At 50.6% G+C, this 27,986-nt stretch overlaps 2 protein-coding genes across 2 annotated transcripts in view; one reads left to right on the forward strand and one right to left on the reverse strand.

Annotated features, from left to right (window-relative positions):
• SNRNP200 (small nuclear ribonucleoprotein U5 subunit 200) overlaps positions 1 to 27,986 on the reverse strand; it is a 118,558-nt gene that overhangs the window by 50,585 nt on the left and 39,987 nt on the right. Inside the window, exons 10-24 of the mRNA XM_073559532.1 lie at positions 27,447 to 27,530; positions 27,185 to 27,358; positions 26,960 to 27,097; positions 26,717 to 26,872; positions 26,441 to 26,611; positions 26,165 to 26,358; positions 22,172 to 22,295; positions 21,378 to 21,527; positions 21,187 to 21,297; positions 20,579 to 20,710; positions 20,089 to 20,277; positions 19,735 to 19,932; positions 19,478 to 19,630; positions 13,279 to 13,359; positions 13,099 to 13,182 (exon numbers count right to left, since the gene is read on the reverse strand). Of these exons, the coding sequence (XP_073415633.1) occupies positions 13,099 to 13,182; positions 13,279 to 13,359; positions 19,478 to 19,630; positions 19,735 to 19,932; positions 20,089 to 20,277; positions 20,579 to 20,710; positions 21,187 to 21,297; positions 21,378 to 21,527; positions 22,172 to 22,295; positions 26,165 to 26,358; positions 26,441 to 26,611; positions 26,717 to 26,872; positions 26,960 to 27,097; positions 27,185 to 27,358; positions 27,447 to 27,530 (2,139 nt within the window). The remainder of the gene's footprint in view (positions 1 to 13,098; positions 13,183 to 13,278; positions 13,360 to 19,477; positions 19,631 to 19,734; positions 19,933 to 20,088; positions 20,278 to 20,578; positions 20,711 to 21,186; positions 21,298 to 21,377; positions 21,528 to 22,171; positions 22,296 to 26,164; positions 26,359 to 26,440; positions 26,612 to 26,716; positions 26,873 to 26,959; positions 27,098 to 27,184; positions 27,359 to 27,446; positions 27,531 to 27,986) is intronic.
• NCAPH (non-SMC condensin I complex subunit H) overlaps positions 1 to 27,986 on the forward strand; it is a 165,928-nt gene that overhangs the window by 15,370 nt on the left and 122,572 nt on the right. The window lies entirely within an intron of this gene.

Genomic DNA, 27,986 nt, shown 5'->3' on the forward strand with positions numbered 1-27,986 from the left:
TGTTGATGGGGAGACGTGACTCTCGAATGGACCAACGACACTGTGCCGTGTGATGGCGAAAAACCGCACCCCAGCCAAGAAGACTGGCGTCGGTGGTCACCACCAGCCATCGCACTGTGTGAAAAGACTTTCCTTGACTCAGGGAGGATTTCAGTGTCCACCACCTGAGGGTCTGTCTGACCCACAGGGACAGAAGGAACCGATGGTCCAGGGAGAGCGGGCTCTTGTCCCAAGTCAACAGCAGCGCATGTTGCAAAGGGCGGAGATTAAACTGTGCGAATGGGACCGCTTCTATCACTGCTACCATCTTTCTGAGAATCCTCATGCCGAAACGTATGGAGTGAGAAACTGGTCGGGAAAGAGTCCGCACTCCCTCTTTTAAGGCTCGGGCCTTTTTTGGCGGGAGAATGACCAACCCACGGGAGGTGTCCAAGATCATTCCCAAAAAGGAAACCTGCTGAGCCGGTGCTGGGGAAGACTTTTCGAAGTTTATCTTCCAACCCAGGCGAGAAAGTGTATTTACTGTGATTCCTACGGATGCCTCGCAGGCTGGAAGGGACGGGCCTTTGATCAGAAGGTCGTCCAGGTATGGGAGTACCACCACTCCCCGAGCGTGAAGGATGGCCATGACAGCCGTCATGACCTTGGTAAAGACTCTGGGTCGGTGGCGAGGCTGAAAGGCAAGGCAACGAACTGGAAGTGTTCCTCGCGAATTGCGAAACGCAGGAACTGCTGGTGGGATGGACAAATCGGGATGTGCAGGTAAGCATCCCTGATTTCGATGGATGCTAGGAACTCTCCTCTTTCCATGGAGGCAACGACTGATCGGAGATTCCATTCTGAATCGTTGTACCTTGACAAACTGATTTAACAGCTTGAGGTCCAGTATGGGCCGCATCGTTCCGTCCTTCTTTGGGACCACAAAAAAGTTTGAATAAAAACCCTTGAACCTTTCGTCTTGAGGGACCGGAACGTTGACTCCGTCCCTTTGCAGCGCACGGACAGCCCGAAGGAAAGCTTTTGTCTTAGTTTTGGGAGGTGAGGCCCGAAAAAAAACGTGTCGGAAAGGGGGGGAGGGACTCCGCCTACTTTGTCAGTGTCCGCCAGATACCGCAGCAAGTCATTGGGTAGAGGATCTATGGGACCTGGCTCCCCTAGATCCAGATGCGCTTGGTCTGGGTTTCCAACAGCGGTTAGGTCTGCTTGAGACCTGGGAACCTCTGTCTCCACGCGGGGACCGACCAGATCCAGAAGACAAGGTTGTGGAGAACCAGCCGGAGTTGTTGCGAAAGGGCGGAAAACGAGTCGGCTATTGATTTCGAAAATGCCTTTGTTAGGGAAGAAATTTACTCTTCCCTTCGGTAGCATCAGAAATGAGCTGATCCAGTTTCTCTCCAAATAGGCAACCAATCTGGTAAGGCAGAGAAGTCAACGATCTTTTGGAAGTGCAATCCGCTCGCCAGTCGCGGAGCCATTGGGCCCTTCTAATGGAGACTGCATTTGCGGCTGCCTGTGCAGCGCAATTGGCGGCATCTAAAGAAGCATCCACTACAAAGTCTCCTGCATGAACTGATTGGCGATACTGGCTGCTTCCGGAGCAAGGTTGCTATTCTGGATGGCAGTAACTAACCCCTCTGCCCAAGCGGCCATAGCCTTGGCCACCCAAGTCGCCACGAAAGATGTAAAGAGTGCCGCTCCTGAAGCTTCAAAAACTGAGCGGGCAAGGTAGTCAATTTGACGATCAGAGGGGTTTCTGACTGAAGAAGCTTCAGAAGTGGATAGAAGCGTTTTGGAAGCAAGACGCGATACAGGAGGATCCACAGAAGGGGACTGTAACCAATCCTTCATTAGATCTGGAGCAATAGAGTATTTAGCCTCAATAGGCTTTTGACCCGAGAACCGTTTTGTGGCCGGTCCCTAGGTCTCTGGACAATGTCCTTAAACTCTGGATGGCTAAAGCGCGAGCATGACTAGGGGACGCATCATGGGTCTGCTTTCTAGAGACCTGGCCATCCCTTGAGCGAGTATGACCCCCGCTGGTGGACGGTTCCCGGCTTTCGCCAGAGCCCTCTTCGGGCGGCAAATACACGTTCTGACTTAAAGAGGAGTCTATAGCCTTGGTCGGTGATTCCACGGACCGTGATAGGGACACAGCCCACTCAGAGAGACTAATCACAGAGGGCACAGTAGCAGCGGCGGCGGATGGCATTTGAGCACAAGCCGGGTCGCAATCCGTGCATAAGGGATTAGTTTGGACACTGGGCAAGGCAGTCTTGAAAGTGGTACAAGAGGTAAAGAACGCAGTGTGTTACTTGATAGCCCTTTTAGCTTCTTTAGATTGATACATAGTGCCCCCAAAGGGTTACAGGCAGAGCCTGGGGAGCAGATGTGAATGTGCAGAGAAGGCGTTAATGTCACTGCTGTGGCACAGTGCAGCTTACCCGGTGGAGGGTCCTGGTCCCGATATTACCAGGGGGGCTCTCCGATAATCCCAGGGAGCTCTCCGCAGTGCTTCTGCTCTTTTTAGTGCTAGTCACGCAGTAACAGGGCAAAGAAAGTATGGCCACCGAGATTAGGAAGGCGCTTCTCGTTCAGAACGAGAAACGCCGTAACGTGGGCGGTACCCACTCGCGGTGGGCGGATCTGTGGGACTACGGCCTAGCGTGGCCAGAAGCCTGGGCCTCAATTTATGACAGTCGCCGGCGATGCGCTCCGGCTGAAGAGAGGCGCACAGCGCAAACTCCGCTGGATGTCGGATTAGCGCTCCCCCTGCCCCCTAGCGACCAGGACCCCCTGCCCGTTCATGACCGTCATCCCAGATCAGCCCGTCGTACTCATGGGGGGCGGCATAGCAGAGCTGGAGCTGTGCTGTCCTTAAAAGGTACATCACTCAATCGATCCCCCTTTACAGAGGGGGATGGAGAGGTTGCCGCTGTATCCGTGGGCTGCAGGATGGGTCCGGGGGAGGAAAGATGCAGGGAAACCTCCATTTGAATCTGATGCCGATGCCGAGAAATCTCAGCCAGCAGGAGGGTGTATACTGCAGAGGAGGAGTTCATTTTTCTGTGTTCACTTAGTGTCCTCCTAGTGGCAAGCAGCATAGCACCCATGGTCCTGTGTCCCCCCCAATGAGGCGTTGGAGAAAGACTTTTTCCACTGGTACAAAACTTATCTGACCTCCCGGATGGTCTTTCTTCTGCCTTCCATTTTGTCTTTCCCACATTCGGACCTGGAATCTGACCTGCCCCTCAGTTCTCTTAAGAGGCAGGTGTCTGCTTTTTTTCAAAGGAATATAGCATCTCGCCTGCAGGCCAAGACCTTCCCTCAGGGAGTCGGCCACTCGGTTCTCCTCTTCTGGCATCCAGCAGAAATAGCAAAAAATATGGAAATAAAACAACCTTTACTTAACATCAATAAACATATACTTGTACGATATAAGCAAACCCGATCTCTCTGCTTGGGAAGAAAATATTATTTCTGACATATATAGAGGGCTAGCATGTCCATTTTCTTGAAGTACCATGCAAGTAAAATGCTGGCTAAAAGTCAGACATACAATACAGTTTGCAGAGGTAACAAAAGGGAACAATCTCACCAGTTGTTGTACTTTCCATGCTTCTCCGCTCCTCCTTCCTCTGCCACCTTCAGAAAAGGGGGTCCCGGTATTATCTCTGTCAGTCCCTGTTATTAGGCTGACCTTGGCACCCCGAGACTTCCGCCCTTACAAGGGGAGTCAACAGCTAGCCCTGTGCATACTAGCCAGCCATGGACTGACCCTGTGTCTCCCGATGGGTTACCTCAAAAAGGAGATTTTTGTGTACTCACCGTAAAATCTCTTTCTCTTAGCCTTTAATTGGGGGACACAGAACCTTGGGTGTTATGCTGCTGTCCACTAGGAGGCGACACTATGCATAATCTGAAAAAGATTAACTTTGGCTCCTCCTCTGCAGTATACACCCCTGGACGGCGTCAGCCTTCTCCAGTTTTGTGCCAAAGCATAAGGAGGAACGTAACCAAATAACATAACCATGCCTGTAAGAAGGCTACTATGTACGAGCTCAAAGAACAATATGAGAACTCAACAGGAAACAACGGCCCGTAAGGGCAACAGGGTGGGAGCTGCGTCCCCCAATTAAAGGCTAAGAGAAAGAGATTTTACGGTGAGTACACAAAAATCTCCTTTACTCTGTCGCCTAATTGGGGGACACAGAACCTTGGGACGTCCCAAAGCAGTCCCTGGGTGGGAAGCAGTGGACGAATATTGTGCTGACAGTCCCCTAGACTTGGGGTACTGCCGCCTGCAGAACCAGTCTACCCAGGCTCGCATCCGCTGAGGACTGGGTATGAACACTGTAGTGTTTCTTAAACGTGTGTAGGCTAGTCCAAGTGGCCGCCTTGCACACTTGTTGTGCCGAAGCCTGATGCCGAATGGCCCAGGAGGCCCCTACTGCCCGTGTAGAGTGTGCCGTGATACCGGCCGGAAGAGGGGAACTGTTAAGTCGGTAGGCCTCATGTATGGTGGACCTGATCCACCTGGCAAGGGTAGCCTTGGAAGCCGGCAACCCCTTGCGACTACCTTCCGGAAGAATGAAGAGGGAATCAGATTTCCGGAAAGGTGCAGTCCTGGACACGTAAATTCGCAATGCTCTGACGAGGTCAAGCGTATGCAGAGCCTTCTCCACTCTATGAACCGGAACCGGGCAAAGGGAAGGCAGTGAAATCTCTTCATTAAGGTGAAAGTTGGACACAACCTTTGGAAGGAAGGATGGTACCGTGCGGAGAACCACCTTGTCCTGGTGAAAGGCTAGGAAAGGCCGTCTGCAGGAAAGTGCTGACAATTCCGACACTCTGCGTAACGAGGTGATCGCCACTAGAAAAACCACTTTCTGAGACAGAATGGAGAGTGGAACTCCTCTAAGAGGTTCGAAGGGTGGAGCTTGCAATGCTGTCAGGACCAGATTGAGGTCCCACGTATCCAGCGGACGTTTGTAGGGAGGAACCAATCGGGATACTCCCTGGATGAAAGTCCTTACTTGCGGTTTAATAGCAATGCGCTTTTGAAAAAGGACTGAAAGCGCCGACACCTGACTCTTAAGCGAACTTAAGGATAGCTTGGCATCTAGGCCCGCTTGAAGAAAACCTAGTACCTTCGGGAGGGAATAAGGGTGTGGGACTTGTCCATGAGATTCGCACCAAGAAAAGAAAGCTCTCCAGGTACGATAATAGAGCTTGGCGGAGGCAGGCTTCCTTGCCCTGATCATAGTTGTAATGACTGGCGGTGAAAAACCTGCCTGGGTTAGAATCCAGGTTTCAAGGGCCATGCCGTCAAATTGAGAGCCCCTGAATTCTGGTGGAAGAACGGACCTTGAGACAGAAGGTCGTGACTGTCGGGTAGACGCCAGGGGGCGTCTGCCGTAAGTTGGACGATGTCGGCGTACCAAGTACGTCTGGGCCAGTCTGGCGCAATGAGGATGGTCGGAACTCCCTCTTGCTTGATCTTCCTCACGACCCTGGCGATTAGGGGGAAAAATGTACAGGAGTCGGAACTGGGACCAGTCCTGGACCAGGGCATCCGCTCCGAGCAACCGCGGGTCGTGTGTCCTGGCCATGAAATTGGGAACCTTGGTATTGAGATGGGATGCCATTAGGTCCACATCCGGGGTTCCCCAGCGTTGACAGATCTGGTAAAAAATCTCGGGATGGAGAGACCACTCCCCCGAGTCCATTCCTTGCCTGCTGAGGAAATCGGCTTCCCAGTTTTCTACACCCGGAATGTGTACCGCAGAAAGTACCGACCTTGTGTCTTCCGCCCAGCGGAGGATATGAGCCACTTCTCTCATCGCCTGGGTGCTGCGGGTCCCGCCTTGGTGGTTCACGTATGCCACAGCCGTGGCATTGTCCGACTGTATCCGTATGTGCGAGGCTGCAAGCAAGTGATGAAAGGCTCTCAGTGCCAAGAGAATGGTCCTGATTTCCAGAACATTGATGGGCAATGTCACTTCCCTCGGTGACCACTTGCCCTGTGCCCTGTGATGTAGGTGCACCGCCCCCCAGCCTGTCAGGCTTGCATCGGTAGTCAGGATCTTCCATTGTCCTGAGAGGAATGGCTTCCCTCGTGTAAGCGAGGTTGGTTTGAGCCACCAATGCAGGGACCTCCTGGTTGATGACATCAACCTGAACTCCCTGTCGAGGGAGAAGGGGTTCCTGTCCCAAGATCTGAGCATGGCTAGTTGAAGGACCCTGAGGTGAAACTGGGCAAATGGCACTGCCTCTATTGCTGCTGCCATCCGGCCGAGGACTCTCATGGCAAACCGGAGAGATCGAGGAGGACTGCGAAGGAGTGTGCGAACTCCCAGACGGATGGCCAGTGTCTTGTCCTTGGGAAGGAGCACCAGGCCCCTGGCGGTGTCGAATACCATTCCCAGGAATGTTAGAGTCCGAGTTGGGATGGTCGACGATTTCTGTAGGTTGACTAGCCATCCCAGGCGACTCAGAGTGTCTAGAGTGATTGAGACACTGACCTCGCAGTCTTTGAAAGTGGGAGACTTGACGAGGAGGTCGTCCAGGTACAGGACGACTAGGATGCCTCTTGAGTGCAGGACGTCCATGGTGGCCGCCATGACTTTGGTGAACGTTCTTGGAGCCGTGGCGAGTCCGAACGGAAGGGCGACAAACTGGTAGTGGTTTTGGTTGACCGCGAACCTGAGAAACCTTTGGTGGGCGGGAGCAATTGGTATGTGGAGATACGCATCCTGTATGTCTATGGAGGCGAGGTATTCTCCCTGCTCCATGGATGCAATGATGGACCGGAGGGACTCCATGCGGAAATGACGGACCCGTACGTAATTGTTGACCTGTTTTAGGTCCAGTATGGGTCGGACGCCGCCTCCTTTCTTGGGGACTACGAACAAATTTGAGTAGAATCCTCGGAATCTCTCGTTTGCGGGAACCGGCACCACAACTCCTGATTGAAGGAGAGAGGAAACCGCTTGGTGGAAAACACGAGCCTTTTCTGGTGGTGTTGGAGGAACAGAAAGGAAGAACCGGTTCGGTGGAACGGAAGTGAACTCTATCTTGTATCCGGAAGACACTATTTCCCTGACCCACCTGTCTTCTGTAATAGGCAGCCAGACTTGCTGAAAGAGTAAAAGTCGGCCGCCTACTGGTGGGGTGTCTTCCGGAGGTCTCGAGTCATGATGAAGTGAAGTTCTGAGGTTTTCCTCCCTTGGGTTTCGCTTGGCCTGCTTTCGACTGCCAAGCCCTGTCCGGTCGCTGCTGAGTCCATGGGTTGTCTCTGCGTGGAGAACGGTTGCGGTTTTGCACTGGGCGCGAAACGGACCAGCCTGAGGAATTCCGAAAGGATCGGAATCGCGTCTGGTTTCTTCGTTTAAACGTGCGTTTCGGTTTTAGTTGAGGGAGAGAGGTACTCTTACCCCCAGTGGCATTGGCTATCATGGTGTCCAACTTTTCGCCGAAAAGTCTTCCAGTAAAATACCGAAGTCGCGTGAGGGACTTCTTTGAGGCCGCATCTGATTTCCATTCTCGCAGCCAGAGGATGCGTCGGATCGTGATGGCGTTTGATGCTATTCCCGCTACACCTCTGGCGGAATCCAGGGCTGCATGAATCATGTAGTCTGCTACCACTGCCATCTGGACCGCTTGGTCCGAGAGTTCAGGATTTGAAGCCTGAAGACCCTCCTGTAGTTTTTTGGCCCAAGCCAGGATGGCCTTGGATGCCCAAACTGAAGCAAATGCAGGGCCCAGAGAGGCGCCTGCCGCTTCGAAAATAGAACGAGCCATGCGTTCTACTTGCCGGTCTGCTGCGTCCCTGAGGGTTGAGCTATCCGGCACAGAGAGTAAAGTCTGCGCTGCTAGCCTAGAAACCGGAGGGTCCACTTCAGGTGGATCTGTCCATTGTTCGGCGTCTTTCTGTGGGAAGGGGTACTTCGCTTCCAAATATTTGCGATTAGCGAATTTTTTGTCAGGCTGCACAAACTGTTTGGTAAGTATTTTCTCAAACTCATCGTGATTAGGGAAGACCTTAGGTGGTTTTTGAACACTTTCGAAGCAAATCCTATGTTCTGGGACTTCCGGGGGCGACTCTGGAATTTTTAGCACCCGATGAATGGCAGAAATTATGTCCTCAACTAGCGCTGTATTGCTACGGGGAGAAGGTACCACGGACCTGACCGTTTCATTATCTGAGTCGGAGTCACAGATGCCCTCCGAATCCTGTGCCTCTCTAAGGTGATCCCTGGAGGGCGACCTGGGGCGGGAGTCTTCTGTGGTGGGGGATCCCTGTGGTAAATTGCACTGTCTGTCTGTGGCAGGGGACTGCCCAGGAGACCTGGAATGACGCTGTCTCTCCCTAGAGGGGGACGACCTTGTGCTATAGTGCGACTTAGGTGATCGAGACCTGTGGGTCCGCTTACGTCTGTGAGAGTCGGAAGCAGCATGTTCCTGAGACAAGCTGTCCGTTTGCTGTGTACCGTCCATAGCCGGGGCCCGACTCTGCAGAGCTTGCAGTAATGTAGCAGTTAGGTTGTCTATGGACTGTGACATAGACTGAGACATCTGGGTTGCCCATTCCGGCGTGGCCTGTGACACTAAAGCGTCAGTAGGGACTCCCTGGGGTTCTGACCCAGAGTTCTGGATGCAGTCCCGGCAGTGCGGATACGTGCTGCCACTAGGGAGCGTGGCTTTGCAGGCTGTGCAGAATGCATAGAAACATTCCTGCCTGGTTCTCTTCCTTGAGCCCGGCATAGTGCACAGAGGCTGGCTATAAGGGATCGTACAGGGGTGGCTACGCAGAGGGAACCCACAGAAAGCCTTATAGGAAGTATAGATTCACAGCTGAGTAATGAGAACCCAGCTGTGAGCTTACCCCACCGGTGTGCCCCTAGGTCCAGCGCCGACAGATCCAAGTTCTGTGCCCCCCGGAGACCGCTGTGATGCTCCTTTCCTGGATCTCATCCAGAAAAAATGGCCACCGGGGCTCTGAGGAGAGGGGGCGGAGAGCTGAAAAGGGCGCGCTAGGCTGTGTAAAAACGCACCCTTTCTGCCTCAATCCGCCCCTTCTATGACACTCCAGCGTGTCATTTTGGTCATCCGGGGGGCAGGGAAAAGGCGGCGGCTTCAGCTAGGCCAAAGCCGCGGCCTAAATTAGAAGCCTGATGCCCAGGAGGGCTCCAGAGCGGCACGGTAGTCCGGGGGGGGGGGGGGCGGATTTGTACCAGACCCCCCCCAGAATGGTCGACTGGATAGCGGTGGGGGTAGCAGGGGTAGCGGTTTTTGTATGGGGTCCCCCTGAAGCGCTATGGAGCCGCTGCTGTTGCAGAGACAGGGACGCAGAATAACCCTGTCTCTGGTGTGCCATCCAGTCCGCACCCTCCCCCGGCCCCAACAGGATCCCTCAGCCAGCCTGGGGTCCCTGGAAGCTGCGAAATGCTGCCTGATCTCCGACCCTACCTGAGGCGTCTCAACCTAATACCCCCTGCGGGGGATTAGGGAGGGTGCGTCTGTCACCGTCAGGGGGTCTTCATCCTCGCCTCAACCTCAACCCAGACCCCTTAAAGGGGTTGGGGAAGGAGGGGGGTCTCGACCTCGAACCAGGACCCGAGGGACTGGGGAGGGAGCGACATGGGGAAAAAACCACCTCGACCTCAACCGGGTACCCCTAATAGGGGACCGAGGAGGGAGCCATGCCGGGAGTCTCGCTGGAGACCCACTTTTCTTCATCTGTATTTCCGTGAAAAAAAGGAAAAAAACGGAAGAAAAAAGGTGTGCCTCCTTGCGACACTAAGCAAAAACTGGAGAAGGCTGACGCCGTCCAGGGGTGTATACTGCAGAGGAGGAGCCAAAGTTAATCTTTTTCAGATTATGCATAGTGTCGCCTCCTAGTGGACAGCAGCATAACACCCAAGGTTCTGTGTCCCCCAATTAGGCGACAGAGTAAACTTGATTATCAGGGGAATGGCACATGTAGTCTATCAGGAGAAACTGTAGTCTCTATCAGGAGCAACTGGGCATCACATACTTCCAACCAGGGCTCTCAAATAGGCAACGGCATCCACAGATAAGGATCCATCCCTTAAAAGGCATGCTTCATTAAAGATCCAAAGTATACATCTGGCTATACCCTGTCAGGATTTTAACCACTATACTAGAAGCACCCAATATCATGGGTCATATTCCACCAGCTCCATGCAAATAAGAGTTAATTTTTGTGTCCTTAAGCTCATCAATCACTCATCTGTCTAATCATCCAATCACTCTATTACCCGAAGTCTCATGACGTTCCGATGGTACCAGCATGTTCACCCATTCCATGTGGCTCCATATGTCTGATGTTTCATTTCCATAGCGCACCAGCATCACAGGCACTTACACATCCAGTGTGCAGGACCGCATCGGTGCTTGCATTTCCGGTGCGCTACAATGCAGGGTGTCCCAGATGCGGCACTTCTGGTGCGCTGGACCATTAGGTATACCAGGTGCATCACTTCCGGTGTGGTGGAACGCATCCTGCTTTCCATCATACTTGGATTCTGGTGTGTAGGAAGTGCATATTGCTTTCCAAGGTAGAGCAAAGTTCTTCTCCTATATTGGGCCAGTATTCTACATCTTATATCTCCCAGTCATGATATTCTTAGATACTGTTTGGCCTCCAGTAGAACCTTGGGACTAGAGATGGGCGAACCCCAACAGTAAAGTTCAAGGACCGTACCAAACATCTACTGTTCGGCAACACAGACTTCATCAGGTAGTCCCCGTGTTACTGTTTGGGTGCTGCACCCCGAACACCGAACACCGGGAGTTTCTCGCGTTGTCATTTGAATAACAGCGCGAGAAACACCGGTGGCTCTGATCGGTGGTAAGATTAATACCACTGGTCACAGCGCTACGGTTCCCACACAGTCAGATGACAGCATGAGCCCGCCGCTGTGACCAGAGGTAAAACGTTTACTACTACTCCCATCAGTCTATGCCTTCTGCCGCTAACAGCAAGAGCAGGCAGCGGGGAGCTGGTACTCTCATGCTGGTAAGGGGTCATGGATATTGCCACACCCAAGGCCTAAAAACAGCAGCCGCCCCAGAGAAGGCATCTATTTTCCTGGCTCTTCCCACTTGCCCCGTGGCAATGGCAAGTGGGGTTCATATTTGTGAGGCTGATGTCACCTTTGCATTGCCAGGTAAAGAATCAGAATTGGCAAATCTAATAGATGCGCCTTTTCTGGGATGCCTGCGGGCTGTTTTTTGTTTTAGGCTTTGGGGAAAGGGGCAACATCGATGGCACCTCACCAGCCTGAGAATATCAGCCCCCCAGCTGTCTGCTTTAGCATGGATGGTTTTTTGGATTAAAAAAAAAAAAAAAAAAAAGACACGGGAACCCCTCTGTTCTTGATTACCAGCCTTGCTAAAGCTGACAGCTGAGGGTTGCAGCCCGCAGCTGTCAGTTTTCCCTTGCTGGTTATCAAAAATACAGGGGAGTCGAACACAATTTTTTAAATTTAATTTATAGCGCAGACACCGGTAGATGAATACTCCCCCATCAGCCGCCACCTGCTGTTGCTGTTATGAGCGGCAGCAGCAGAGTTAGGCTGATGGGAGTACTAGTCTCATCAGCTGATGCCTGTGACTGGAGGTAAACTTTTTACCTCCGGTCACAGCTGCATGCAAACGCTGTCATCTGAGAGCATGGGAGCCGCAGTTCTCTAACCGGCGGTAATGATCTTACCACCAATCCAAGGCAGTGTTTACCGCACTGTCCTGCACATGACAGAATGGCAAACACTGGATATTTGGGCCCTCCGTTCATGTGAATGGGGTTCGGGTACTGTTCTGTTACTCGAACCAAACTTTGCTATTTCTGTTCAGCTGAACCTGAACATTCAGGGGTTTGCCCACTACTACTTGGGACCTATATCTAGTGCTTATTGTTCTTCAAGAGTCACCATTCGAACCTCCATGAGAAATTTCTCTTTCACTCTTTCCTGGAAAGTTGCCTTTCTGGTCACCATCACTTCTACCAGACAAGTTTTCCGAACTCGCAGCTCTCTTGTCATTCCCCTTATCTAGTGTTCCATCAGGTCAAGGTAGTGCTACATCCGATACAATCCTTTGCTCCTGAGATGATTTCTGCATTTCACCTCAATGAGGATATTGTTCTTCCTTCCCTTTGTCCATCCCCTTATCATTGAGAGCAGTCTCTAAACAAACCGGACCTGGTAAGAGCTCTCCGTCTCTACCTTTCCAAGAAAGCACCCGTCAGACATGTGGATTCGCTGTTCATAATTCCCTGACGGTCCTCAAAGGCTTGGCCGCTTCCACGTCTACCATTGCCTGCTGGGTTCGTTCTGCCATTCTGGAAGACTACCAACAAAGGAACAGAATGCATCCACTTTTAGTCATAGCGCACTCCACCCGCGCCGTGGGGGCCCTCCTTTGCCGTCCGCCACTAGGAGTCGGCCTCACAGATGTGCAAGGCTGCAACATGGTCTTCCATTCATACCTTTCCCAAGTTATACAAGGTTCACACCTACGACTCATTGGATGCGAACCTCTGAAGAAAGGTCCTACAAGTCGCAGTTGCCTGAGCTTTGACTTGAGAGTACTACTGTTCCAGCCTTGGGACTGCTTTTGAATGTCCCATGGTTTCCTATGTCCAACAATAAAACGATAGAGGAATTAAGATTTTGGGTACCTACCGTAGAGCTTTCATTAGAGGCACACAGTACCCACCCTTGTTTATTGTTGGTTCTGGTTATGTTATGATTGTTGTATACCTGTTGCTTCTCCTACTGCTTTTTCACTAAGTAATTAGCTTCTTGCCAGCTGGTGGGTATATACTGCTGGGAAGAAGCTAACTTTTTTTGTACAGTGTTAGCAGCATACACCAATGGTTTCCTGTGTTGCCCCAATGAAGGCTCTGAGAAACAGATTTTATGGTAGGTACCCAAAATCTTCATTTTAAAGCACTTAACTGAATTGGTGGCCATGGCAGACCTGACTGGTTCCCTTTAATTGTTAGGTCTTGTATTTTCTGGCTTCTAAAAAGGAATAGGTAAAACATTAAGTAATGATGACGCAGGATCATACCTGTGTGACATACACCATGTCTGCCATCAGAGCAAACCCTTCTAGCTTCAGCTGTGAGATGTAGGCTTGGAGTAAGACATTGATCTAGAAAATAAGACGAGCAACCAACCAACAGTTGATGACATATGAGGGCGAAGTGCTGGGATCACATCAGAAGTAAAATTATGGTACAAGTCTCACTTTTGCACTTGGCTCCTCTATACTTTCTTTCACAGGAATTGGTACTCGTTCCAGAAGCTTTTGTAATTCCAGTTTCTCTTCCTGAAAAACAAAATCAAAATATCAAAATGTGCAAAGAAACCTAATCTGCCTTAAAAGGCAAGCGTGAAAAAAAACAGGATTTTTGGGTTGCTTACCGTAAAATCTGTTTCTCGGAGCCTTCATTGGGGGACACAGAGACTATGGGGTGTATGCTGCTGCCACTAGGAGGCTGACACTATGCACAAAAAAAGGTTAGCTCCTCCTCCGCAGTATACACCCCACCAACCGGCAGGAATTTCCTCAGTTAGTGAGAAAGCAGTAGGAGAAGTAACAGAATAGATTGAAACACAACAGACAACTCAACTGTACATAACCAACAACATAAGAACAGGAGTTGTAGAATATGGGAGGGTGCTGTGTCCCCCAATGAAGGCTCCGAGAAACAGATTTTACGGTAAGCAACCCAAAAATCCTGTTTTCTATATCGCTTCATTGGGGGACACAGAGACCATGGGACGTCCCAAAGCAGTCCCTGGGGAGGGAAAACAAACATCCATCAGGCCAGCGGACTCACCACCGCTGCCTGCAGGATCCTTCTACCTAGGCTGGCATCCGCCAAAGCGTAGGTGTGGACATTGTAGAATTTCACCAACGTGTGAACAGATGACCAGGTTGCAGCTTTGCAAAGTTGCAGCGCGGAAGCTCTGTGGCGCACCGCCCAGGAGGCACCCACTGCCCAGGTAGAGTGAGCTCTAATTCCAGGAGGGGCCACTCGATGCTTGATCCGGTAGGCCTCCAAAATTGCCGATCTGATCCAGCGAGCAATAGTAGCTTTGGAGGCCGGCTGACCTTTCCGCGCACCATCTGGAATGATGAAAAGAGAGTCTGACTTCCTCAAAGGAGTCGTTCTAGCTAGCTAGACCTTCATCGCCCTGACCAAGTCCAGCTTTTTCAAGGATCGCTCCCAAGGGTGAGCTGGACCCGGACAAAAGGACGGGAGAACAATATCCTCATTCAGGTGGAAAGTGGACACCACCTTAGGAAGGAAAGAAGGCGGAGGCCATAGAACCTTGTCCTGGTGGAGCACCAAGAAAGGGGAATGACAAGAAAGGGCCGCCAATTCCGACACGAGCCGGATGGAGGTGACGGCTACTAGGAAGGCCACTTTCTATGAAAGCAGAGATAGGGAAACCTGCCTGAGAGGTTCAAAGGGAGGACCTTGCAGAACCTCGAGAACCAGATTAAGATCCCATGGATGTACGGGCGCGCGGTATGGAGGAGCCGCATGAGCCACTCCCTGAAGGTCTTGACCTGAGGACAGGAGGCCAACGTCTTCTGAAACAAAATGGATAGCGCAGAGACTTGACCTTTTAAAGAGCTGAGGGCAAGGCCCGCATCAAGGCCTGCCTGAAAAAATGCAAGGACAGAAGGGAGAGAAAAGGACATGGGCGGAATGTTATTGGCCTCGCACCAAGTGAAATAGGCTTTCCAAGTACGGTAATAAATTTTGGAAGACGATGGCTTTCTGGCCCGGATCATGGTATGAATAACCCGATCAGAAAAACCTGATCGTTTCAAAACCTCGGTCTCAACAGCCACTCCGTCAAATTGAGTGACCGAGAATTGGGGTGGCAAATCGGGCCCTGAGACAGCAGATCTGCTCTGTCTGGAAGCTTCCAGGGGGCGTCCGCGAGAAGGTTGACGATGTCCGCGAACCAAGACCTTCTGGGCCAATTCGGGGCGATGAGGATGACTGGAATTCCTTCTGCTTTGATTTTCTTCAACAGCTTGGGAAGAAGGCGAAGGGGAGGGAACAGGTAGGGGAGCTCGAACTGAGATCAAGGAATGGTCAGAGCGTTGGCGCCCACAGCGAGAGGATCTCGAGCCCTGGATACAAACTGTGGGACTTTCCTGTTGAGGCGAGACGCCAGCAGGTCTACATCCGGAGTTCCCCAACGACGGCAAAGCTGATGAAATACATTCGGATGTAAGGACCACTCTCCCGCCGGGAGACCCTCGCGGCTGAGAAAATCGGCGGCCCAGTTGTCCACGCCGGGAATGTGCACCGCAGATATTGTTGGGACAGAAACCTCTGCCCAGTGAAGAATTTTGGACACTTCCGCTAGGGCTGAGGCACTCCGTGTCCCCCCCCTGGTGGTTGACAAATGCCACCGCTGTGGCATTGTCTGTCTGAATACGGATTAGCAGGCCCCTGAGAAGTCTCTCCCAGTGAATGAGAGACAGATAGATCGCCCGTATCTCGAGGACGTTGATCGGCAGAGCCGTCTCTTGAGTCGACCACCGACCCTGAACAGTGTGATTGCGAAACACTGCCCCCCAGCCGAGGAGGCTGGCATCCATTGTCACAATCTGCCAGTGAATGGGAAGGAATGACCGTCCTAGGGCAATGAGAGGTGACGTCCGCCACCAAATAAGGGACTGCCTGACCCGGTATGAAAGGCAAATTGGACGATCCAGGGAAAGAACAGACCTGTTCCACTGAGACAGGATGGCCTGTTGGAGGGGTCTGGAGTGAAATTGAGCTAAGGGAATCGCTTCTGTCAACGCCACCATCTTTCCTAGAACTTTCATGGTTGTCAGGAGAGAAGGAAGTCGTGTGGTCTGCAGCGATCGTACCTCTCGCTGCAGAGAAACTATCTTCTCCTCTGGGAGAAAAACCCTCGATCGACGAGTGTCGAACAATAGGCCCAGAAACACCAGACGTTGTGTCGGAACAAGGCAGGACTTCTTTTTGTTGACGAGCTACCCAAAATTGGACAGGGTGTCGAGGACGATGGTAAGACTTTGGCGAGCCTGGTGAAAAGACGGAGCTTTGATCAGAATGTCGTCGAGGTATGGAATAAGAACGAGACCTCTGATCCTCAACAAGGCCATCAACGCCGCCATGATCTTTGTAAAAACCCTGGGTGCGGTGGCGGGACCGAACGGCAGTGCAACGAACTGGTAGTGGTCCTGGTGAATCGCAAAACGCAGGAATCTCTGATGCCCGGGAAAGATGGGAACATGTAGATAGGCATCTTGAATGACTATTGAACACATGAACTCCTGCGCCTCCATGGAAGCGATTACCGACCGAAGAGACTCCGTCCTGAAATGACGCAGTCGGACCCTCTTGTTCAGTAACTTGAGATCCAGGATGGGACGAACTGCACCGTCTTTTTTCGGCACTACAAACAGGTTTGAATAAAACCCTGTGAAACGTTCTGATTCGGGAACAGGCACAATCACCCCGGAACTGAGGAGAGAGGCGATGGATGCAAAGAAACCCGGAACTAAGGCAGGGTCTTTTGGAGGTCAGGACTCGAAGAAACGATCCCGGGGACGAGAAACAAACTCTATCTTGTATCCTGAAGATACAACTTCCCTGACCCAAGCATCCTCTACTGAGGCAAGCCAGACGTCTCTGAAGAAAAGGAGTTGACCGTCCAGTTGGGAAGGACCCTCGGGACTTCGTTGATAGTCATGCTGATGTGGACTGACCAGATGTGGACTCGGAGGATCTGCCCTGGGAGGAGTGAGATCGCCAGGAGGGAGTGGGTCTGAAGACCTTCTTTCTATCCTGGCGTGCCTGCGGCCTCTGTTGGTTAGAAAAGTTTTCTGCCGTAGCGAAGCGGCGGAAAGACCGAAAGGGCCAAAACAGACGCCTTAGCGGAGGCCTATGAGGCTTGGACTGAGGGAGGAGGGAACTGGTGCCTCCAGTGGCGTCCTTAATAATCTGGTCCAGCTGGGATCCAAAGAGACGCGCTCCCTGAAAAGGCAGATTGGTAAGGGACTTTTTTGAAGACAAATCCGCCTGCCAAGCCTTGAGCCAAATTGTACGTCGGATTGCCACCACGTTGCTGGACGCCTGAGCCGCGCAAGACGCGGCATCCAAGGAGGCTGAGAGCAGATAATCCCCTGTATGGGAGATCTGGTTAGCCAGTTCGGCCAATTGCTCCGGTTGGGCTTTATCTAGGATGCCCTTGCGGAGATCCTCCACCCAAGTAGCTATGGCCTTTGCTACCCAAGATGAAGTGAAGGCTGGGCTTAGCGCCGCCGCAGCCACTTCGAATGCTGACTTTGCTAAGGATCCTATAATTCTGTCATTAGAATCCTTTAGCGACGCCACACCTGATATCGGGAGGACCGTGTTGTTAGATAGTCTGGACACGGGAGCGTCTACAGAGGGGGAAGCCGACCAGTTGTCGGTGAGCTCTTTTGAAAATGGATAGAGCACGCCGAGGCGCTTCCCTCTTTGAAAGCGTCGGGTTTTCTCTCTCCCTGGTAAGGATCTTGCCAAACTCAGAGTGGGAGGCGAAGACTCTGGAAGGTGTTTCTGCCCGTCTGAACGAAACCTCCTGATCTGAGGGTTTCGCAGGGGAGTCTGTGATTTCGAAGGTGTGGTTAATCGCAGCAATGAGGTTCTGTACCGTAACCTTCATGTCTGCGTCCTGGTCCGAATCCAGCTCTAAAACCTCTTCGGATGACGCATCCAAGAACGCTTCACCTGACTCGGGTGAGGAGGCACGGGAAGGCGACTGCTGGGAAGGACTATGTGGAGAGACCAGGTCAGGAGAGGATTCCGGCCGGAGATCCTGCCTGGGTCTTTCGCGGCTTCTGCTGGCTGGCTCAGATGGAACCCCTTGCGACCTGCTGGACCCTGCAGAAGTGTCCAGGGGCAACTTATCAAGAATGGCCACTAGGGACTGAGACACCCTGGTGAGGTCCACCACTGATTGTGATAGAGAAGAGGCCCAGCCAGGAATGGGGGGTTCACTCTCACGTGGCGCAATAGATGGTTCCTGGACGGCATCAGGCTGAATGGGATTACTGCAGTCTAAGCAGAGGGAAGTGGGCTGACCTGAGGGAAGTTTGCGATTACAAGAGGAACATGCAAAGAACTTGACCAAAGTTCCAGTGGGTGCTGGCGGACGGGCACGTTCCGGCTTGGGGTTAGACATAATGAAAGAAAAGAAAGAACCCCGAGGAGATGCCGGAAGGTTGGGGGACAGAAGGCAAAGGAGGGTGTCAGAGGAGGGTGTCAGCTACTCACGGTCCGGTGTCCCGAAAGGCGATGTGCCCAGCTCGTCTGAGATGCAGGGCTGCAGTAGAGGATAACGAGGGACCCCTTTCCGCTGTCCGGTGTCCTCAAAGGCGTCCGGCTGACAGGCTGCAAAGATGGCGGCAGCCTGAGGTAAAAGGAACGCGCGAATCAGGAGAGAAGGTTGGAGCTAGCCGCCTGACCCGAAGAGAAGACCGCCCGCTGCCCAGATACAGGCTAGGAGGGTGGGTGGTACTAGAACGGGCGGGAGAGCAGCCCGCCTATGAGAGAGGGTGGGGGGCGTGGCCGCGACGGCCGAGTAGGCCCGAAATGAAGCCGGGGACTAAATTAGTATTGGCGGCCGCCTGTCAGCGTGGGGCGGCGCGGAAGTCCTGCAGCGCTGCCGCAGCCACCCAAGAAGAAACCGCCGCCAGAAAAAAAAAAAAACCCTCAGGATACGCCCGCATAAGAATGAAAGTACCGCACCGCAGCCTGGCACGTGGCGCAATAGAAAGTGCGGCGGCCGCCGGGAGGCGCAGGCAGCTGAGGACCCTGCGGCACTGCCCTGTGCCGCTCCGAAGAATCCTCCAGTGGTGTCTTCAATAAAGGTACCTTGTAAATCTAACGCTGTCTGAGTCTTTTTCCCCCGTGTTCGCGCCTCGTCCGACCGACAGGCTCTGGTAGGCGAGTGGGTGGGAGGCGGGGGGCAAGGACCATCCGTATAGCAGGCACGCACCTGTGCAAAGCTCCTGGTCCTGCTGCGGAGAGCTATGAGGATACGGGATGGCAGTACACGCCGTACTCAGTCTCTTTGTGGGAGTACAGTTGTGACTGATCACACTGTATCCCCCCCGGGACCCTGAAAAGGAACGACGCACACCGAGGTAGATATGGGTCTAATAAAAGACCCGTGTCCACCTCCTACTGACACTAAGCTAAACTGAGGAAATTCCTGCCGGTTGGTGGGGTGTATACTGCGGAGGAGGAGCTAACCTTTTTTTGTGCATAGTGTCAGCAGCATACAGCCCATGGTCTCTGTGTCCCCCAATGAAGCGATAGAGAAATGATGTCTCTGCACAAGGAATAAAACCAACCAACTTTATGGACATTGTCCCACTGGATTAAGAATATACGCACCTCTCTGACGGTGATGTTTTTGAACTCTGAGGACAAGGAGAAGACACGAAACAACTCAATCTCACTGAGGGTCGGCTTCAGGAGCTGGTTGTAAGTCTGCACCGAATCGTTAGTGATGTAGTAGTGGCTTGCGATACGACCCAATTCAGTGACCTTAATGATAAATAGATATATAAAAAAAATAGGTCAATAATAGGATAAAGGGATCATTTAGTATATTCATTCTTCCAGCATAAAGTCAGTCCTTGGTATTTTACCTGGAAATTACCAGTCTTCTTGTCATACTTGACCAAATTGTTCTTGTCCAACATAAGAGCTGCTGTGTGGATCAAGTCCAGGCGCCTTTGCTCGAGTAATGGATCAGATTTCACATCATCATGGGAGATTCCATAAAGATTGGGTGAGCGAAGCATCCGAATATACAGGTAGGTGTATCCCAGCCAGTTCACAGCATCCTAAAAACAATGAAGAGTAGTTTTTAGCTACGGTTCAGGAAGAAGCCGACGGAATAGTCTCATGACTCTTCAAGAACTGATAAACCTAACCACCCTGACGAGTTCCTCTCACCGGCCTCTACGAAGAGAAGGGATTTTAAAAAAATAAACACGTACCTTAGCATTCTGTACATTTCCAAGGACCACCTCTGCATTTAGCATGTCTGGGAGTTTGGCCACCATCTGACTCTCAATGGGCAGCTGCTGATTGAGGAGGGACAGATAATACTGCAGTTCCCCATGTGAGGTGATGAGTATACCTTCACCTTTTGTGTCATACTGAGGACGCCCGGCTCTACCCAGCATCTAATGTAAAAAAAAAAAAATAAATTTTTTTTTTTTACTGGTCAGATTCAGGACAAACACAATCTGTAGTTGTACGTGATGTTAAGGCAAATGGTCATCAATAGTGATGAGCGAAAGTGCTCGGATAAGATGTTATCAGAGCATGCTCGGGTGCAACTGAGTGTCTTCGGCGTGCTCGAATAACATGTCCGAGTCCCCGCGGCTACATGTCTCGCACCTGTTCGATAGCCACAATACATGCAGGGGTTGCATGTGGCCAAGCACATTCGCTCATCACTAGTCATCAAGCATTAATACTGACTTGCAAGATATCCAGGGCTCCCAGCTCAGTCCACCTGCCTTTCTCTGGGCTGTAAACCTGAGTCCCTTTGATGATAACTGTATGAGCTGGAAGATTCACACCCCAGGCCAGCGTGGCTGTGGAGACTAAGACCTACAAAAAACCATATATCAGTGAATTAGTACATTGGGCAGCATTTTACCATCATATATTACTAGAAGGCATTATTTTATGGCAGACTAACTTTAGGCTGAATTAAAAAAATGATCATATCTAACAAGTAATAAAAGTTACTGATGTACTTTAATTATGAAAGCTACACCAATTCAGCCCACTTTCCACGAAGAAAAGAGCTTCCTTACCCCTCTCTCAGGCGGTGATATACCTGAGGGAGGATGGCAGTCAGACTCATATATATACTTACCCATCTCTGTATAAACTATGATGGAGGAGGGGGCTGGTTTAACTAGAAACGAGTCTGTGGGCCAGCCCCGGGAATAACTTCAACAACAGAGAGGGGGGAGAAGTGACAGATGCAGAGGTGGCGAGACCGGGGCATGGAAAGACATTTTTATACAAAAAGCACATAAGTTGTGTGTCATTTTTCAGCACACCTGAAGCATGCTCACCTGAATGTGCTTATCAGCAAATAGATCTTCCACTAGAGTCCTGTCCACACGACTCATACCTGCATGATGGATAGCAAATCCATATGGCAGGAGATCCTTTAACTCCAAATTCTACAGAAATCACAAAACGCTGTAAATAATAAAGATTACCAAGTAGAGAAAAGAGGTACAATAAAAGACGGATAACTTGCCTTGCATTGCTCAGCCTCTGTACGCAGCACCTCAGTTGATGCAGAACCCTCACGGAGGAACAGACCTAACGTATCCTTCTCCAGACACATATCTCTGATGGCACGGGAAGTTTTACCAGTTTCTTTCCGGGAATGGACAAAAACCAGTACCTAATGTAAAAAAATTAACACTATATTACAAAGTGATTGACAAGTCACACTGCTTTACGTGGGGATTCACACATCCACGCATCATGGCCAGAGTGTGGACCGTCATGTACATACTGATTGCAGATCGTCATATACATACTGACTGTGGGTCTCCTAACCTGACAAATGAACACTCACATATGCCTAGAAGGCTACTGAATTTGGGACGAAGACACAGATGGTCTCTATCATGGCAGTCTCCCCTTGAACCACAATATCAGAGCGGCATAAGGGTAAGTTCACAAGTGACATTTTTGCAGCTTTTTTTTCTGCAGTAAAAATGCTGTTTTACTGTACCAGGAATGTGAATGAGATTCCAAAAATCTCTCGCACACTTTTTTCCTTGCATTTTTTGAGCTGCTCAATGTTTTTTTTTAAATCTGCAGGATGTCAATTCTTTCAGCGTTTTTTTGCAGTATTTTTCACCCATTCTAATAAATGGTAAAAGAAAACACTAGGAAATGCACAAAACAATGCAGCAAAAACAGATATATTTTACACAGCAATTTTGCTGACACCACTAGTTTTTACTGCTGAAAAAGATAAATAAAATTAAACGCTGCAAAAATGCTACATGTGGACATACCCCTAGTTAGCATACACACCTGGTTTTTCCCAGCATGCTCCATAATCTTCTCATAAACAATCTCATTCATGATCTGGAAACGTTTGATAGCCTTCTTTTCTGTGATCCCAACATATGTTTGCTCCAGAGGTACAGGACGAAAACTATATATAAAAAAGAATAGATTATGAAACAGCACAACTCAATTTAAAGGATGTAAAAAAATAGGGATTTTTGTGTACTCATCGTAAAATCCTTTTCTCCGTGCCAATCATTGGGGGACACAGACAGTGGATGTTATGCTGCTGGCCACAAGGAGGACACTAAGTAAACCAGAAAAAGGTTAGCTCCTCCTCTGCAGTATACACCCTCTCGCTGGCTGGGATTTCTCCAGTTTGGTGAAAAAAGCAGTAGGAGCATAAACAGTCAACAATAACCATAACTAAGTCAAAGCCTAAGAATGCTACAGTGAGCCAATAGGCTAAACAGGGTGGGTGCTGTGTCCCCCAATGATTGGCTCGGAGAAAAGGATTTTACGGTGAGTACACAAAAATCCCTATTTCTCCTACGCCTCATTGGGGGACCCAGAGACAGTGGGACGTCCTAAAACAGTCCCTGGGTGGGGAGCATACATCTGCTAATACCCCAAGTACCACTGAGGTACTGCCGATTGCCGGCTGCGTCTGCCGAGAGCTGCATCCGCAGAGGCCTGAGAATTAATTAAGCAATGTTTGTAAAGGTATGCAGGCTGGACCAAGTTGCAGCATTGTGGACAGGCCTGAGAATGAATTTGGTAATGTTTTGTAAAAAGTATGCAGACTGGACCAAGTCGCAGCCTTGCAGGCCTGTTTTGTCAAGGCCTGGTGCCGAATGGCCGAAGAGGCGCCCACTGAACGGGTAGAGTGCACCTTAATCCTCGCTGGGACAGGCGCGTTCCTGACACAGTAGGATTCATGAATCTCCAAGCAAATCCACTTGGCTAGCATGGTTTTGACGTGGCTAGACCCTTCCCATGCCCCTCTGGAAGCATGAACAGGGCATCTGACTTATGGAAGGGAGCTGTCCGCAAGATATACCATCTTATCGCCCTAACCACATCCAGGGTGTGGCGGGCTTTCTGAATGTGATGGACTGGCACCGGACAAAAAGGAAGGCAAAACAATTTCCTCGTCGAGATGGAAAGAGGAGATGACCTTGGGCAGGAAGGACGGGGACGCCCTGAGAACTACCTTTTCCTGATGAAAATTCAGGAACGGAGAACAGCAGGACAGGGCTGCCAATTCCGAAACTCATCTGATTGACCTGATTGACGTAATTGCCAGTAGAAGACCACCTTCCAAGAAAGGACGGACAGTGACACGTCCTGCAGCGGTTCGAAAGGAGCCTCCTGTAAGGCCCCGAGAACCAGGTTAAGGTCCCATGATTCCAAAGGCCTTCTATGAGGAGGCGCCACATGGGAAACTCCCAGAATGAACATCTTGACCTGAAGTTTGGTGATAATTATGCGTTGGAAAAGTACTGACAAGGCCGAACTTTGGCCCGTGAGCGAGTTAAGCGTGAGGCATGATTTTAATTCAGATTGAAGGAATTCCAATATGGCCGGAATGAAAAAACATCAGATGTTATCGACCATGATCCTTGCACCGCAAAAGGAAGGTTTTGCCAGGTGCGGTGATAGATGCGCAATGACACAGGCTTCCTAGCACTAATCATGGTGGAAATCACGTCGTGAGAGAACTGAGCCTGTGGTAAAACCCAGGATTCAATGGCCACGCCGTCAAAGACAGGACATCGGAGTTCTGGTGGAATCTCGGGCCATGCGAAAGTAGATCCATGCGATCTGGAAGACGCCAGGAGTCGTCGGCGACTAGTTGTATTAGTTCTGCATGCTATGCTCGGCGCTGCCAATCTGGCGCGACTAGGATCACTGGTACTCCCTCCGCTCTGATCTTGATGACCCCCGGAAGGAAAGGGGGGGGGGGGAAGAGATGTACCGGAACCGGTGCCATGGCAGAACTAGGGCGTCCGCTCCGATGGCGCATGGATCGCGCAACAAACCGAGGAACCTTGTTGCTTAGTCTTGAGGCCATGAGACTCACATCCGGAGTCCCCCAACAATGACAAAGCTGCTGAAAGACTTCCGGATGAAGGGACCACTCTCCCGAGGTGATGCCTTGGCGACTGAGAAAATCTGCTGTCCAATTTTCTACTCGGCCCAATGGAGGATGTGACTCACTTCGTGCATGGCCATCCTGCTACGGATACCTCCCTGGCGATTGATATACGCTACAGCCGTGGCGTTGTTGAATTGGATCCTGATGGGGTGATCTGCGAGGAGATGGTGGAAACTCTGTAGAGCTAATCTGATCGCTCGCATCTCCAAAATGTTGACGGGGAGACGTGACTCTCGGGTTGACCAGCGACCCTTGTGCCGTGTGGTGACAAAAGACCGCACCCCAGTCAAGAAGATGTGCGCCGATGGATACTACCAACCATTTCACTGGGAGAAAAGACTTCCTCTGATTCAGGGAGGACCTCATTGTCCACCAACTGAGGGCTTGCCTGACCCACAGGGACAGAAGGATCCGACGATCCAGGGAGAACGGGTTCTTGTTCCAAGCTAACAGCAATGCATGTTGTAAGGAACGGAGGTGGAACTGTGCCAATGGAACTGCTTCCATCGCTGCCACCATCTTTCCGAGAACTCCCATGCTGAAATGAAGAGAGCGCGAAACCGGTGGTTAAAGAGTCCGCACTGCCTGAAGTAAGGCTTCGGCCCTTTCTGGAGGGAGAATGACCATCTCGCAGGAAGTGTCCAAGATCATTCCTAAAAAGGACATCTACTGAGCCGGTTTTGGGAAAGACTTTTTGAAAATTATGTAACAGCCCAGGCGAGAAAGTGTATCACTGTTATGTCCACGGATTCCTCTCAGGCTGGAAGGGACGGACTCTTGATGAGCAGGTCGTCCAGATACACCAACACAGCCACTCCCCGTGAGTGGAGAATGGCCATGACAGCCGCCATGACCCTAGCAAAGATCCTGGGGGCGTTGGCGAGTCTGACGGGCAAGGTAAGGAACTGGAAGTATTGCTCGTGAATTGCAAGAAAACGCAGGAACTGCTGGTGAGACGGGCAGATCCGGAATGTGAAAGTAAGCGTGCTTGATGTCGATGGATGCTAGGAACTTTCCCTTTTTCCATGGAAGTGACAACTGATAAACTGATTTAACAGTTTGGGATCCAGAATGAGTCGGATCGTCCCGTCCTTTTTGGGAACCACAAAAAAAGGTTTGAATAAAAACCCATGAAGCTCTCGTGATAAGGGCCCGGAATGATGACTCCGTCCCTTATCAGAGCCTGAACAGCCTGAAGGAAGGCTCTTGTCTTTTCCTTGGGGCATAGGAAAGGAAAAACTTCTATCTTGTATCCGGAGGACACCAACTACCTGACCCACTTGTCGTGGGCAACTGAGAGGCAAGTGTGGCTGAAGGAAAGTAGGCGGCCGCAACTTTGTCAGTGCCTGCCTGAAACCGCAACAAGTCGTTGGGTAGATCTATGAGATCTGGCTCCCCTAGATCCAGAAGCCCTAGTCCTGGGTTTCCAAGAGCAGTTAGGTTTATATGAGACCTGGGAGCCTCTGTCTCCTCGCGGGGATCGACCTGATCTGGAAGAGAAAGTAGAGGACCAACCAGAATTGTTGCGAGAAGATCGAAGACGCGTCGGCTGTTGGTTGCGAAACGGCCGAACAGCCCTTGTGTTGAGGAAGGAATTTACTTTTCCCTCCCTTAGTATCAGAAAAGAGCTAGTCCAGTTTCTCCCCAAAAGGACGACACGTTTGAAAGAGAGAAGACAAAGTTGTGACTCAGCAGCGATCTCGCTACCGAGATCTCTTAGTGAGACAGGGTCTTTAGTGTCCTCCTAGTGGCAGCAGCATAACACCCACTTTCTCTGTGTCCCCCAATGAGGCGTAGGAGAAAAATCAATGTTAGAATATCGGGGGATTAGAATTAATCACATGCAGGACGAATAATACCTGTTGTCAAAATAGAAGAGTCCTTTAGCGGGATCAACACGAAGGAAAGTAGCGACATCTTCATAGTTGGGCAGGGTGGCACTAAGGCCCACCAACCTCACATCTTCTTGAGTCATCTCTATGTTCCGGATTGCTCGGGCAACTAAAGACTCTAACACAGGGCCTCGGTCATCATGAAGGAGGTGGACTTCATCCTGAAAAACAAGAGCAATGTTAGGAGACAATCTTCTGAGATTGATATAAAGATTAGTGAGATGCCAAGTAAGAGGAACTGACCAGGATGATCAAACGGACCAGCTGAGTGTAAGTTCTTTCGCCTCCTTTACGAGTGATGATATCCCACTTCTCCGGTGTGCAGACAATAATCTGGGTAGCATTGATCTCCTCTTTACACAGTTGATGATCACCTGTCAACTCGGCCACAGTGATCCCATAAGTAGATAATCTCTGGACAGACAAGAATAAGTGTGAGGGACACAAATCTGAACCCATGGTGCAATCCATGAAAGGGGTTCAAACTAAGAGTCCACATGACACAGGTAAAATTCTTACCTTACTGAAATTGCCCACCATTTCTTGTACCAAAGACCGCATGGGAGCGATGTAAATGATTTTGAAGTTGTCGACATTGATGGTGCCATCTACGTTGATGTGCTTTCCAATCTCCCTCAGCATGCACTTGAGAGCTACGTTTGTTTTACCAGCACCCTAATGGACACAAATGGAGCAGAGTCACAAACTATCCATCAACACAGAGTACGACTATTCCCAGCATGCACTACATAAAATACTCACTGTGGGGGCGCAGAGAAGTAGATTCTCATCCGTTTCCAATGCAGCTTTGAAAAGTTTGCTCTGTATCCTATTTAACGTTTTAAACCCATCAAACCCTGCCTGGGCATATTTTGGAAGTTTCTCAACAGGCAAAAGATGCTAGTGAAAAAAAACAAAACAAAACACAATTACATCCTAAATTTTCATTCAAACAGATATTAACATTTCCATTCACCTTTCACTTACTTCATCTGCTGCAAAGGGCTTTGGTTTCAATGCAGGTACATGAACTTCCTCATATCCTTTTCTTTGCCTCCTGAAAGAGCCATCAGGAAGCTGGCAACGTTTGTTGGCCATGAAGTGACTACCTTGAGTAAACACCAGGTCCTCAAGGTCCAAGACTTGACGTGGAGTGAACGACTGTGGGAGAAGAAGGCGCAGCATTTAGATTTCTCTGCAAAGGAAAACGTTATTGTGCTTCAATTTCCTATCAAGGCTATGAACTTACCTCCCCACCTTGCTCCATCTCCATGCTCTCCAAGTCTGTGTCCACGCGGGACTGCCGTACCCGCTCCCTACGTGTGCGCTCCTCCTATTGGCAAAGTAAGCATAGAATCAGTAGCTGGAAACAAAATCTTCAAGAAAGCCCAAAGTGGCAGCAGTGGCAGAGGATTTACAATCAGGGCAGCCACATTGCCTAGAAGTAGCTGAGGTGCAGTTTACCAGGACCTTAACCACTACAAGTTACCCCCAAAACAGATGCTCTGCATGTGCCTACTATGTGACAAACTAAGTGTGACCTCTAAAGGACCCAAAGTGCGATTCTCAACCTTCCTTTCACTAATGAGGCTATAAGTTAATATCACCCCTATCCGCAATAATCTTGCCAAAGTGCAGATTACCCCCTCCATATAGATTCAATTGTAGAGCTAAGCTGTCATCAAGCATCAATGGTCAACAGATCAGATCCATACACGATTGTATAGGGCATGTAATTTTTCAATTAAAATTTGCAACCTTTGTTGAGCTATGAACACTTATATTGTCT

This window comes from Dendrobates tinctorius, unplaced genomic scaffold (genome assembly GCF_039654945.1).
Source record: "Dendrobates tinctorius isolate UK_male_01 unplaced genomic scaffold, ASM3965494v1 ptg000272l, whole genome shotgun sequence".
Lineage (NCBI taxonomy): Eukaryota > Metazoa > Chordata > Amphibia > Anura > Dendrobatidae > Dendrobates > Dendrobates tinctorius.